This window comes from Salvelinus alpinus, chromosome 11 (assembly GCF_045679555.1).
Source record: "Salvelinus alpinus chromosome 11, SLU_Salpinus.1, whole genome shotgun sequence".
NCBI classification, from domain to species: domain Eukaryota; kingdom Metazoa; phylum Chordata; class Actinopteri; order Salmoniformes; family Salmonidae; genus Salvelinus; species Salvelinus alpinus.
The window spans coordinates 55,693,749-55,707,526 of NC_092096.1; the positions used below are offsets into that span (position 1 = coordinate 55,693,749).

The following is a 13,778-nucleotide window of genomic DNA, read 5'->3' on the forward strand; positions in this document are numbered from 1 at the left end:
TGCGGACCCAGGTGAAAAAGAACAAATAAGTTGGCGCGGGGTCTTCATACGTCTGTCTATGACGTTTGATAAGTGACGTTGTACCGATGACACTGTCCTGTCTGACTCAGTGTGTCTGTCTGTCTGTCTGTCTGTCTGTCTGTCTGTCTGTCTGACTGTCCTTGTCCTTGTCATATTGAGCAGTGTCGAGAGGGACTACAGCCACTGACATCCACTCTCTGTTTGTCTCTTTACACCAACATCACAGAGAGAGGGGGGGCGATAGAGAGGGAGACAATAGGAAAGGGGGAGAGAGACGAGGAGAGGAAGGGAGAGAGGCGAGGAGTGAGGAGGGAAGGAGGGATTTCGAATCAAAGAGAAGGGAGGGAGAAGGAGAGCAAAGGGGAGGGCTTAGGGAAATAGAGAGCGTTATTGAGTGAGAGAGAGGGAGCGAGAGAGCGTGTAAAGCATGTTGCTGCTGCTGGCTCTGTATTGCGCTGTGAGCAAAGGACGAGAAAGAAAGAGAGAGAGGGAGAGAGGGAAAGAGGGAGTCACACACACACCCTGTCTCTTGCACACACACACACACAGAGAAACTGAGAAGTGTCTTGCTCGGGAGATTGAGAGACACATGCACGCACTCTCACTCTCTCACACATGCACACACACACAGGGGGAGTGGTGAAGGCAGGCTCCGGTGCGTTTTGAAGCAGCAGTGAGAGTAAGAGAGAGGACTAGCCAGTACAGAGGACAGACGACTCTTAAGCTTGAAACGGACCGTCACCTACTTACCAGCCCCCAGCCGATGAGCCACAGCCACGGCCACAGCACCGTAAGAGACTACAGCTACCTGTCACCTCCATCCCTTCCTCCATCCCTCTCTCCCCCTCAACTCATCAGTGTCTGTGTGAAGGGCACTCGGCTGTAGTGGTTCTGTAGTTAGCGCGCCTCGCAGAGTTGGAGATCTGAGGGGAGGATAGGCAGCAGGCGTACTGCATGTGTTCCCCCTCTCTCTCTCTGCTCTCGTTCTTCATCTCTCTCGCTCCCTCGTTCATGAATGTCACCTCTGTCTGTGGGAACTGCTGGTATTTACAAATGTTTCTTTCTCTCTCCCTCTTCCTCTCTCTCTCTCCCTCTGTCACTCTTGGGGGGGGGTAGGTGATAAAAGGGGTTATGCCAGGAGAGCTTGAAAGGAAGGGAAGATCCAGCTCTCCGTCCGTCCATCTGTCCGTCCGTCCGCCTCTCTTCATCCTCATCCCCCTTTTTTTTCGGAGCCGATACCTCAGGTCGGACTGTCCCATTTTGAATTCTTTCCCTTTCTCTCGTCATTCTCTTGTTTTGATGGCGGGATGTTAAAGATCAGGTGAAGAAAGGAGGAGCTACATTGTGGACGTCTGCCAGGTCATGTCATTTATACATTTTTTGTTTGTTGTTATTTCAACGCTCCCTCATTTCTCCTCCTCCTGACTGAATTGGAGAGTGTGTGTGAGACGCAGGACTGGAGCCTACGAGGACTTTGAGACTGATCTGTTTTGATATGATTCGGTCGTCAGGAAAATTCTTTCCTACCCTGACGGAGCTGTATCAAAGTTAGCTGGTGCTCCAGGGAGAGGAGGGGGCCGTGGGGAGGGCCTGTGGCCCACGACGGAGCACCCAGATTGGAACACATGCAGAGAGGGACACTGGCATAGTGGTTCTTCTCACCCACTGTTTTCTGTGTACAAGGAAAATGACAACATTAGTTTTCTATTGTCCTGTTGCCACGTTGACGGAGGGACAGTGACATAGCAGGGCAACACCTGAACAACATCAACGGTAACAGCAAGGACAGGCAACAGCCATATCGAAAAGACAACAACAGTTAAACCACCAGTGACAGCAACAACGCACTGCAACAACGCACTGCATCTAACCAAACCTCAATCAGCCAACACCTGATAACTTTGGGTGGGCCTTTGACAAGGACTCCACCCCTCCATCTCTCCATCCCCCTCTCTCCACCTCTCGCTCTGCTGTGGTGTTCTTCTCCCTTCATCCTCCAGCGAGAATCCCCTAGTGACCCCACTCTGCTACTATATTTATCCAGATATTGTTGACATTATATTGACATTTATATGTCAATCTAGGCAAGTTTGCTCAAAGGATTCTGGGTAATCACCCCGGGCGGTGCTCCATCGCCCTGGGTGAAAGGGCAGGGGGGCGGCCCACGGTTCCCCCCGACCACAACCGGGTGAAGAGCGGGCGCGGGCAGCAAGATGGCGGCTCTCGCCAGCTCGTTGATCCGCCAGCGGCGGGAAGTGAAGGACCCCCAGGCCAACCGGCAGGTGGCCAACAAGAGGAAGCCGTGCCCCAAGGCCAACAAGTCCCTGTGCCAGAAACAGATATTATTACTCATTTCAAAAGTCCGACTATGTGGCAATCGAGGCCGAAAATTAGAAAAAAGACCGGGTGAGTCAACACTTATATCTTTCTCTTTTCTGTTTTTTTTTTCTTTCTTTCTTTCTTGTCTTTCTTTCTTTCCCGCTGAGATTCAGGATTGTATCTTTGGTCTGGTTCATTAAAAGAAAAGCTCCTTTACCTCCCTGTTACTGAACACACACGCAGAGTATGAGTTGAGTCTGTGCTCCCGGTAGGAAGGAGAGGTGTTGTTCAGGTATTGACCAAGCGGCAACACTAGCATAAGCCCCCGTCGTATGTGGGAGGTCAATGGAGCTGATCACAGGTTTATTGAACTCAGGTCAAGGTGAATCATCAGGGGAATGGCTGGAACATCTGTTGCATTATCAGCTAAATGGAAGCGAGAGGGAATAACTATTTGTATGTACTGGTTCTGTTCAGCCTGTCTGTAGAGAATCTAAAACCTTCAGACATATATCCAGTCACTTCTGACAAGACAATATAAGCACATTTTCTTTCTCAGACACAATTGAACCATCTAAACACCTCAATTCCCCTGTTACAATACACCTCAATGGTCAAACAAGAGTCCTAGTATACATGACAGAGAATTAACCAGAAAACGGACCCCTTCTCTGTCTGTAATGGCTCTGATTATTGTGTTACGTGTCAACACGGCGGACCGACCAGCAGACAGGTCCCGGTCATTCGCGACAGTCGAATGAACTTGACATATGGCGTAGTGATTTAGCGCCGTATGAAAACGTCACTAGTCTCATTTACGATTCTGGGGGCCGTTCACTGAGGGGCCCCCACGGTAACTGGCTTGGGACTATTTCTACAGTAGGTGTTGTGTAAAATAAACCGTGTGTGTGTGTGTGTGTGTGTGTGTATGAGTGTGTGTGTGTGTGTGTGTGTGTGTGCGTGTGTGTATGTGTAATAAACCCAGAGACACATTTAGCCTGTCAGAGTAAATCTATCACAAGACATTTCTGGTTAGCGGAATTAAACTAGACGTGAGGAGGCATATTCCCAGACTGCTTTGGGGTCTTCGTCACTTCATCTGGTGGCGTTTTATGACCTCCTATATAAATGTACCAAAATGATGTTTAATGGTGGCAATCGTATTTCTATGAGGTAGTGTGAGACATTGGGTTGAGTATGACATCTAAGACAAACAGTTCTTTAAAGGGATATTCTGGCATTTAGGATGAACTCGTGGACACCAGTTTTATGTCTATGCGTGCTGTATGAAGGAAATAAGAGGTCTATTCGCAAACCAACGCTAACTAGAAAATGGCTTCAATTTTTTTTACTATAATACTGCTTAATTGCCAAATCTCGCAGTATCCCTTTAATGTAAAAAAAAAAAAAGCAATAATATGAATATTATTTACAACATTGTGATGTTTGGAAATAAAGAGCACATCCTGATTTTGTGTGATACACACACATTGTGACACACATCTCAATCCTCTTGTCATTTGGAAGCGGTCGTTTGGAGGGTGTTGGGTGTCAATGAATTGGATTGATTTAGTACGTGTGACGTCACCTTTAGAATCTATTAGCCTTTTCTCTCTCGGTATACCGTCTTCTATGTAATATCATATGTCCAAGTATGTTTTCAGGCATGTCGCTTTAAGAATTGAAGGCTCACTTACTGTTTGATGCTGTTTGAGGTTTCTCTCTATTGTGGTTGGATTGTTGTGTGAATTCTCTATGAATGTTGTGTGAACGTTCTACAAAACGTTGTGTGAACGTTCTACAAAATGTTGTGTGAACGTTCTATAAATCAGTGGTTCTCAACCCACATTAAACCAATCTGGGAAACCATTTTTTAATGCTATATTGATAGTAATTGTAGCAATCATATGACAAAGGAAATAATTCAATGTTGCCCATATTCTTGATGAAGAATGTTAATAAGCCCTGCTAATAGCACCTCATTAAAAATACTGTGACTGAAGAAAAATATGTCAAATGGTGAAATGATTTAATCACTCTCCCTGGTTTTAGTCATTTAGTAATTTCAGTTCAGACCAGTTGAGAATCGCTGCTATAAATGTTGTGTGAACGTTCTATAAATGTTGTGTGAGCATTCGATAAATGCGGTGTGAGCGTTCTATGAACGTCGACCCACCATATTTCATCAGGATAATCACCATGGAAACCTTAACCCTGAACACAGCATCTGCCGTTGCGGCGACCGCACTGTAATTACAGGTGTAAAATATGGTGGGACACACTCACGCTCACACAGTCACACCGATCCAAGCCACAGTGAAAACAGATATAAAAGCCAGGTCCTAATGGCCTGCCATTGTTTGAGACCCATTCCTTTTCTTTACAGTCTGATTGATTTATGATGGCAATACAAGCCCCTTTGCCCTTCTATGGGTTCTCCACAATGGTGACATTCACTTTAAGATGTAGCTGGGCCCCTGTCATTGTGGGAATATTGCTGAGAGAGAGATAGCGAGAGAGAGTGAGAGTGAGAGAGAGAGAGAGACTTAATCATTTGTTCAGGGTGCGTGAGGAGGTGTGTGTGTGTGTGGTACACGGTAACGAGGGATGGAGAGAGGAATGGAGAGAGAGATGGAGAGAGGGGATAGCTGTGTAATGTTTAATTCCTGTATCAACTATGGTGACAGTTCGAACGTGTAGTATGGCAGTGTGTGATCTTTCCATTGGTGTGTGTTGTTTTGTTTGTGTTGGTGAGTGTGGTGGTGCGGGTGATATGGGTCAATATGTTTTAGTGTGTTTGTGTGTCTCTGTGAGTGTGTGAGTGGCAACGCAATCCCTTACAGAAAAACCACAGGAGATGTCAGTTAGAGAATGAGGTGAGTGGCGAATGTTAGAGGACATGGAGATGTCAGGTAGAGAATGAGGTGAGTGGCGAATGTTAGAGGACACGGAGATGTCAGTTAGAGAATGAGGTGAGTGGCGAATGTTAGAGGACACGGAGATGTCAGTTAGAGAATGAGGTGAGTGGCGAATGTTAGAGGGGGAATAATTAGCCACATACACCTCCTAGCCATTCACATGTGACACTTCACACGATTTGTGATATCATGTGAAAACGTGTTTTTTGGACCACTTCACACGTGATATGAGGAAACCCCGGGGGGGTACTATCCCAAACTAATGACGGCCCACCCTCCACTTCAGCCCAGTCAGCTGTTAAGAAGGTCAGCCTGCTCCACTGCAACCAACACTACATGGAGGAGGAATCACCACATGGGAATTAGAGAAGGTGTGAATGCGCACATGCGAGAGTGAGAGAAAAGGAATGGGATGATGTATAGGGCATAAATGCTGTTAACCAAACAGAATACTGTAACACCTAGACCTCACATCATTTTAGGGGCACGCTCATCTATGGTGTGTGTGTGTGTCTGCATGATAGTGGGCCTGCACGAGGATGTGTCTGTGTGTCTGTGTTTGCATAGAGACAAATGATGTGGTGACAACACACACACTCTGGCTGACTGCTGGTGTGTATAAAGGAAGTGTGTGTGTGTGTTTGTGTGTGTGTGTGTGTGTGTGTGTGGGTGTGTGTATAGAGGCAGCGTGTGAGCGGCTCATTCTTGCAGTGTGATTCATCAGGCCCCGTCAGCACCGCTCATTAACACACTGATTTATCAATAACAGACACACACACACACAGATTTGTACTTTTTTTTTTTTTTTTTCCACAGATTTCTACTGTAAGTCGCTCTGGATAAGAGCGTCTGCTAAATGACTCAAATGTAATGTAAATGTAAATTTGATCAACAACACCGTGCTCAGTTTAGAGAGCAGCCGCTCAGCCCTGCACACACACAGAGCGGTATCGGCCTGTCCCGAGGTTAACCCATCTCTCTCTCTCTCCCCCCTCTCTCTCCTTCCCTCACCCTCTAAGTGTATCTTCTCTCCCTGGCTAAAGTAACCATGGCAGCGTTGTCAGTGAGCCAGGCAGTTAGTCAGGGACAAAGGGGAGCTGGGGCATTGTGTATTATATATGCTACAGTACATAGACCCAGGAACCAGTCTATTGTGAAGCTGATAATGTGCATCTATAACGTACAGTAACTCTAATTATTATAGGGGAGTGGCTACTATTGGAGATGAAATGACAGGCACTCACTGTTGTGCGAGGGTTGTGTATGCATGATGCTAGTAACTACATACAGTAGACAGTATTACACACACACACACACACACACACACACACACACACACACACACACACACACACACACACACACACACACACACACACACACACACACACACACACACACACACACACACACACACACACACACACACACACACACACACACACACACAGCAAGTTTGTCAATAAGGATATGGGTCCGTCAATAAGGATATTGCTTTCCCATTAGTGTTGTAGTGTATGAAAAATACAACTACCGCAATAAACCACAGAAAATGTAAGTGTTACATACCACTGAACATTTTAAATGATTTCATTACGTTATTGTTTCCAAATACGGTCGCAGATCTATAAAAGGCTATGAGCTGTGAGCGTATGACAGCAATTTGTATCCCGCCATTCAGACCACCGCCATCCATGAGAATGATGTCTGATTCTACCCGTCTGAGACGGCCGTAAATTTCCATTGTTTTTCACTACTCACCTCCTGTTTAATGCCAATGGGACAGATGTTGTGTGTGAAATGGTGCCGGTAGCAATGGGTTTTAGATGATCACATTTGGTCCTACCTGACTGATTTATGGTTTTATGTGGAAAGTATATTTGTTTTCTGTGGGTTTGGGTTGGACGTCAATCATCGTCCATGGGCATCTACGGGCGATGACTTTGGGGAGGTGGTGGTGGTGGTGGTGGGGGGTGGGGGGGGGGGGGCTGGGTATAGTGCCTGGTAAAGGCATTATTTGGATTGGATTGGTGCGAGTGCCATGGTACCAAAGTGGGACAGAGAGAGAAGGGCAGTCGATTTGGGATCGGAATTACCGTGCTTCAGATGACCTTCAAAGTAAGAGCACAGAGGGACAATGCACATTTACACACACACACACACACGCACACACAATCTGTGACAGGTGTGCCACTGGTATCAGTATGTCAAACAGCTCAGGGGTCATCAATGCACAATTAACCTGTAACACCATCTGTAACTTGTACCGGTGACACACACACACACACACACACGGATAGAGTGCCCAATTAGTGCCCGGTGAGAGCATCGGCATGGATAGGTGACAGTGCCATGGTACCAAAGTGGGACAGAGAGATTGGAGCACTTGATTTTGGATCGAACAACTGCGCTTCAGTTGACCTTCAAAGTAAGAAAAAACATAGGGACAACACATACACACACACACACACACACACACACACACACACACACACACACACACACACACACACACACACACACACACACACACACACACACACACACACACACACACACACACACACACACACACACACACACACACACACAAACAGTCAAAAACTGCACTGCAACAACAGGGCTCGCAATTTTAACAAATCACCACACTTTTACAGCATATAATGGTGCAATCAAGCAACACATCAACAAACCTTTTTTTGTGACAAATTGGACAAAATCATCACAAATTGTCATGCAGAATGTCATGACTGCCGAAGCAAAAATCAAACATTTTGGACCGCAGCTACCACAACAACAAAAAAATCAATATTGGCACCCTTGCACTTTTTTCAAGTAACTCACAATTTTCCCTAATAATAAGTTGAAATTGAACAAAGTATTTGTTCTCCAAATTCTTTATTTTACTGTTAATATTACAGAACCTTTGTTTTTGATTCAGAACTTAATATATCCATTTAAATCAGAAAATAAACAGGAATGGCATTGACAAAATTATTGACACCCTAGACTTAATATTTGGTAGCACTGCCTTTGGTCAAATTTCAAGCACTTCTGATAACCATCAATGAGCTTCCGGCACTTCTGTACTGGAAGTTTGGCCCACTCCTCTTGTGCAAACTGCTCCAGTTCTCCCAGATTAGAAGGGGGCCTTCTCCCAACTGCTGTTTTCAGATTTCACCAAATTTTAAATGGGATTTAGATCTGGACTCATTGCTGGCCACTTCAGAACAGTCCAGTGTTTTGTCTTGAACTAATCCTGGGTGCTTTTTGAAGTACACTGCTCAAAAAAATAAAGGGAACACTAAAATAACACATCCTAGATCTGAATGAATGAAATATTCTTATTAAATACTTTTTTCTTTACATAGTTGAATGTGCTGACAACAAAATCACACAAAAATGATCAATGGAAATCAAATTTATCAACCCATGGAGGTCTGGATTTGGAGTCACACTCAAAATTAAAGTGGAAAACCACACTACAGGCTGATCCAACTTTGATGTAATGTCCTTAAAACAAGTCAAAATGAGGCTCAGTAGTGTGTGTGGCCTCCACGTGCCTGTATGACCTCCCTACAACGTCTGGGCATGCTCCTAAGGAGGTGGCGGATGGTCTCCTGAGACATCTCCTCCCAGACCTGGACTAAAGCATCCGCCAACTCCTGGACAGTCTGTGGTGCAACGTGGCGTTGGTGGATGGAGCGAGACATGATGTCCCAGATGTGCTCAATTGGATTCAGGTCTGGGGAACGGGCGAGCCAGTCCATAGCATCAATGCCTTCCTCTTGCAGGAACTGCTGACACACTCCAGCCACATGAGGTCTAGCATTGTCTTGCATTAGGAGGAACCCAGGGCCAACCGCACCAGCATATGGTCTCACAAGGCGTCTGAGGATCTCATCTCGGTACCTAATGGCAGTCAGGCTACCTCTGGTGAGCACATGGAGGGCTGTGCGGCCCCCCAAAGAAATGCCACCCCACACCATGACTGACCCACCACCAAACCGGTCATGCTGGAGGATATTGCAGACAGCAGAACGTTCTCCACGGCGTCTCCAGACTCTCACGTCTGTCACATGTGCTCATGTGCTCAGTGTGAACCTGCTTTCATCTGTGAAGAGCACAGGGCGCCAGTGGCGAATTTGCCAATCTTGGTGTTCTCTGGCAAATGCCAAACGTCCTGCACGGTGTTGGGCTGTAAGCACAACCACCACCTGTGGACGTCGGGCCCTCATACCACCCTCATGGAGTCTGTTTCTGACCGTTTGAGCAGACACATGCACATTTGTGGCCTGCTGGAGGTCATTTTGCAGGGCTCTGGCAGTGCTCCTCCTGCTCAAAGGCGGAGGTAGCGGTCCACTTGCTGGGTTGTTGCCCTCCTACGGCCTCCTCCACGTCTCCTGATGTACTGGCCTGTCTCCTGGTAGCGCCTCCATGCTCTGGACACTACGCTGACAGACACAGCAAACCTTCTTGCCACAGCTCGCATTGATGTGCCATCCTGGATGAGCTGCACTACCTGAGCCACTTGTGTGGGTTGTAGACTCCGTCTCATGCTACCACTAGAGTGAAAGCACCGCCAGCATTCAAAAGTGACCAAAACATCAGCCAGGAAGCATAGGAACTGAGAAGTGGTCTGTGGTCACCACCTGCAGAACCACTCCTTTATTGGGGGTGTCTTGCTAATTGCCTATCATTTCCACCTGTTGTCTATTCCATTTGCACAACAACATGTGACATTTATTGTCAATCAGTGTTGCTTCCTAAGTGGACAGTTTGATTTCACAGAAGTGTGATTGACTTGGAGTTACATTGTGTTGTTTAAGTGTTCCCTTTATTTTTTTGAGCAGTGTATGTTTGGGGTTATTGTCCTGCTGGAAGACCCATGACCTTTGACGGAGACCCAGCTTTCTGACACTGGGTCCGACATTGCACTCCAAAATGCCTTGGTATTCTCCTGATTTCATGATGCCATGCACACGTTCAAGGTACCCAGTGCCAGGGGCAGCAAAGCAACCCCAAAACATTACTGAACCTCCTCCATGTTTGACTGTAGGGAAGGTGTTATTTTATTTGAAAGCTTAATTTTGTTCTCTGTAAACATAGCGATTGTGTGCTTTACCAAAAAGCTCTAATTTGGTCTCATCTGTTTACAGGACATTTTCCCAGAAGGGTTTTGGCATGTTCAGGTGTCAAATTGCAGCCCATCTGTCTTATGTCTTTCTCTCAGCAGTGGGGTCCTCATGGGTCTCCTACCATATAACCCCCTTTCATTGAGTTGGCGACGGATGGTGGAGTTGAAACTGTCATACCTTGTGTCTGAAGGTCAGCTTGAATCTGTGTGGCAGTTGATCGAGGTGATTTCTCCACAATTCAAACAATCGTTCGCTGCACTCTTCCATCAAGTTCTCTCTTGCGGCCACATCCAGGGAGGTTGGCTACAGTGGCATGGGCCTTAAACTTCTTGATAACATTACGTACGGTGTAAACAGGAACATCAAGGTCTCTGGAGATGGACTTGTAGCCTTGAGATTGTCCATGCTTGGCTACAATCTTGTGTCTGACCTCCTCAGATAATTCTCTGGTTTTCTTTCTTTTCTCAATGCTCATTGCGGTACACACAGTTACACAAAACAGGAGAATAAGTCTTTTTCTCTATTCAGACTGGTTGAGTACATGATTTTTATACTGCAGACACCTTCAACTCAGCACAGGTGAGTTCAATTCCAAAGTAAATGAGAATCACCTGTTTGAATGAATCATCTGTTTCTAATTATTTCTAACTACTTCCAGAAGGTGCCAATAATATTGTCCGGGCCATTTTAGGATTTCTTTGTGGAATTAGCTAAGATTCAGTAAATTATTCAATTTTATTTTATTTTTCAACTGCACACCGAAGACATACATACGTGGATCCCAAAATATGTTTTAATTTCAACAGTTTTCTGGAAGAAATGCTGCATTATTTGAAAAAAGTGCAAGGGTGCCAATATTTTTGGCCACGACTGTATGTAGTTGGCAGCCTTCTCTCTCATTGTGAATATGTGACTTAAGCACATGCAGGTAAAAGATGATGTGTTTCTGCCAAGGCAGCATCTTCCTCTCTCCCCACCTTCTTGACTCAATGTCAAAAATTAGCAAGTGGCGAGATGACATGAATGAAGCATTGTCCCTTTAATCAATGGCCACACTTCTAATGTCAGTATTAACATGCACTGAGACAGGAAAGCCCACATTAGCATTTTCTATGCAATCAATTTGCCTGATTTTTATGCACACACAGATGTGCATACGGTGCATTCGGAAAGTATTCAGACCCCTTGACTTTTCCCACATTTTGTTACAGCCTTATTCTAAAATGGATAAAATTGTTTTTTTCCCTCATCAATCTACACATAATACCCCATAATGACAAAGCAAAAAATGGTTTTGGGAATTTGTAGCAAATGTGTAAAAAATATATATTCTCATCAATCTACACACAGTACCCCATAATGAAATACAAAAACAGGCATTTAGAAATGTTCGCAAATTTATAAAAAATTAAAAACTGTAATATTACATTTGCATAAGTATTCAGACTCTTCACTCAGTACTTTGTTGAAGCACCTTTGGCAGTGATTATGGCCTCTAGTCTTCTTGGTATGACGCTACAAGCTTGGCACACCTGTATTTGGGGAGTTTCTTAAGCTCTGTCAGGTTGGATGGGGAGCATCGCCGCACAGCTATTTTCAGGTCTCTCCAGAGATGTTCGATCGGGTTCAAGTCTGTGCTCTGGCCGGGCCACTCAAGGACATTCAGAGACTTGTCCTGAAGCTACTCCTGCGTTGTCTTGGCTGTGTGCTCAGGGTCGCTGTCCTGTTGGGAGGTGAACCTTCGCCCCAGTCTGATGTCCTGAGTGCTCTGGAGCAGGTTTTCATCAAGGATCACTCTGTACTTTGCTCTGTTCATCTTTGACTCGATTCTGACTGGTCTCCCAGTCCTTGACCTGAAAAACATCCCCACAGCAACAGTTTTCAGCTGTGCTACCATAATTGCAAAAGGGTTTTCTAATGATCAATTAGCCTTTTAAAATGATAAACTTGGATTAGCTAACACAACTTGACATTGGAACACAGGAGTAATGGTTGCTGATAATGGGCCTCTGAATGCCTAAGTAGATATTCCATTAAACATCTGCCGTTTCCAGCTACAGTAGTCATTTTCAACATTAACACTGTCTACACTGTATTTCTGATCAATTTGATGTTATTTTAACGGACAATTTTTTTTCCTTTTCATTAAAAAACAAGGACATTTCGAAGTGACCCCAAACTTTTGAACGGTAGTGTATATGCAGAGAAAAACACAAATGCGCATGCACCACAACCACCCCCCTCTCCCCTTCACCCCTTCACCCCTCGTGGCCATGCGTGCAGAGTGTGATATCTCTGTCGGCCCTGTCACACCGGCCTCACACACCCTCATTAAATAACTCTTCCCTCTATCCCCCTCTTTCCTATCCTCCGTCTCCTCCACCTCTCTTCTCCCCATGGCCAGTGTATGTGTGTGGTGTGTCAGAGCTGGGTGCGTGTTCATTTGCTTTGATCATGGAGGGATTAGGGGGTGACAACAGGTGTGAAAGACAAAATAGATAATGGCATACTATGCTCCTGGCATCTCTCTCTCTCTACCCCCCCACGCCTCTCTCCAGCTACCACTACCCCTTCCCACACACGCACACATATACACATGCTGCACTAAAACATGTACTGTATACTAACGGCCACTTAAAGCAATCTTTTGACATGAGTACATGAAACACAGTTAATGGTAACTGCCCAGTGAAATCTCACTTTTAAAAGTTCATATTCTGTTAACTCATAACCAAATAATGTTGTTGACTTGTCCTATACTCGTATGTGGCCAAAGCATAAATTGGAGAAAAAACACTTAACCCCCCCCCCCCCCTCAAACTTGTATCTCAAACAGCGTTAAAAGAATGCTTGCTATTTCCTTATAGAACATGATGTCATCTCCCTGAGGAGGATAATCTGGCCAATCAGCAGTCTAATGACCATTATACGCCCATACCCTTCTGTTGTTGGGGTACACACACACCGTTCCAACACAGAAAATTAGCTTTATAACATACTTAATTTTTTTTAATTAGGAAGGAAAACTATAAATAGGTAATATTTCATAGAAATCTGGAAACACTGGGCAGTTACTTTAAATATTCAACACCTTCCATACTAAGTACATGAACTACATTAAAACATTCATGCTCTTCTGCCATGCAGCCAGCAACCACACACCTCATTATCAAAATGACATCCGGAGGAGCAGTGTGTGCGTGTGTGTGTGTGCACGCAATGGCACGTGTATGCATACGTGCCTGAGCTTTCACGTCTGTCTGTGTGACTGTTCTTGTCTGTGTGTGTATGTGTCTGCTCATGCCTGCGTGGTTCTGTGTATGTGTGCCCGTGTGTGTGTGTGTCAACCATCCCATAAGAGGTAGCTAGAGTAGAGTGTAGA

The 13,778-nt window shown here is 45.3% G+C and overlaps 1 protein-coding gene across 2 annotated transcripts in view; it reads left to right on the plus strand.

Moving 5' to 3' along the window:
• The first annotated feature begins 401 nt into the window (after positions 1-401).
• LOC139534506 (fibroblast growth factor 11-like) overlaps positions 402-13,778 on the plus strand; it is a 118,195-nt gene continuing 104,818 nt past the window's right edge. Inside the window, exons 1-2 of one of the 2 annotated variants that reach the window (XM_071333689.1) lie at positions 402-811; positions 1,138-2,427. In XM_071333689.1, coding sequence (XP_071189790.1) covers positions 2,235-2,427 — 193 coding nt within the window. In that variant the 5' untranslated portion in view covers positions 402-811; positions 1,138-2,234. Of the gene's footprint in view, positions 2,428-13,778 lie in introns of both variants that reach the window. The other variant, XM_071333690.1, reaches the window with a different exon arrangement.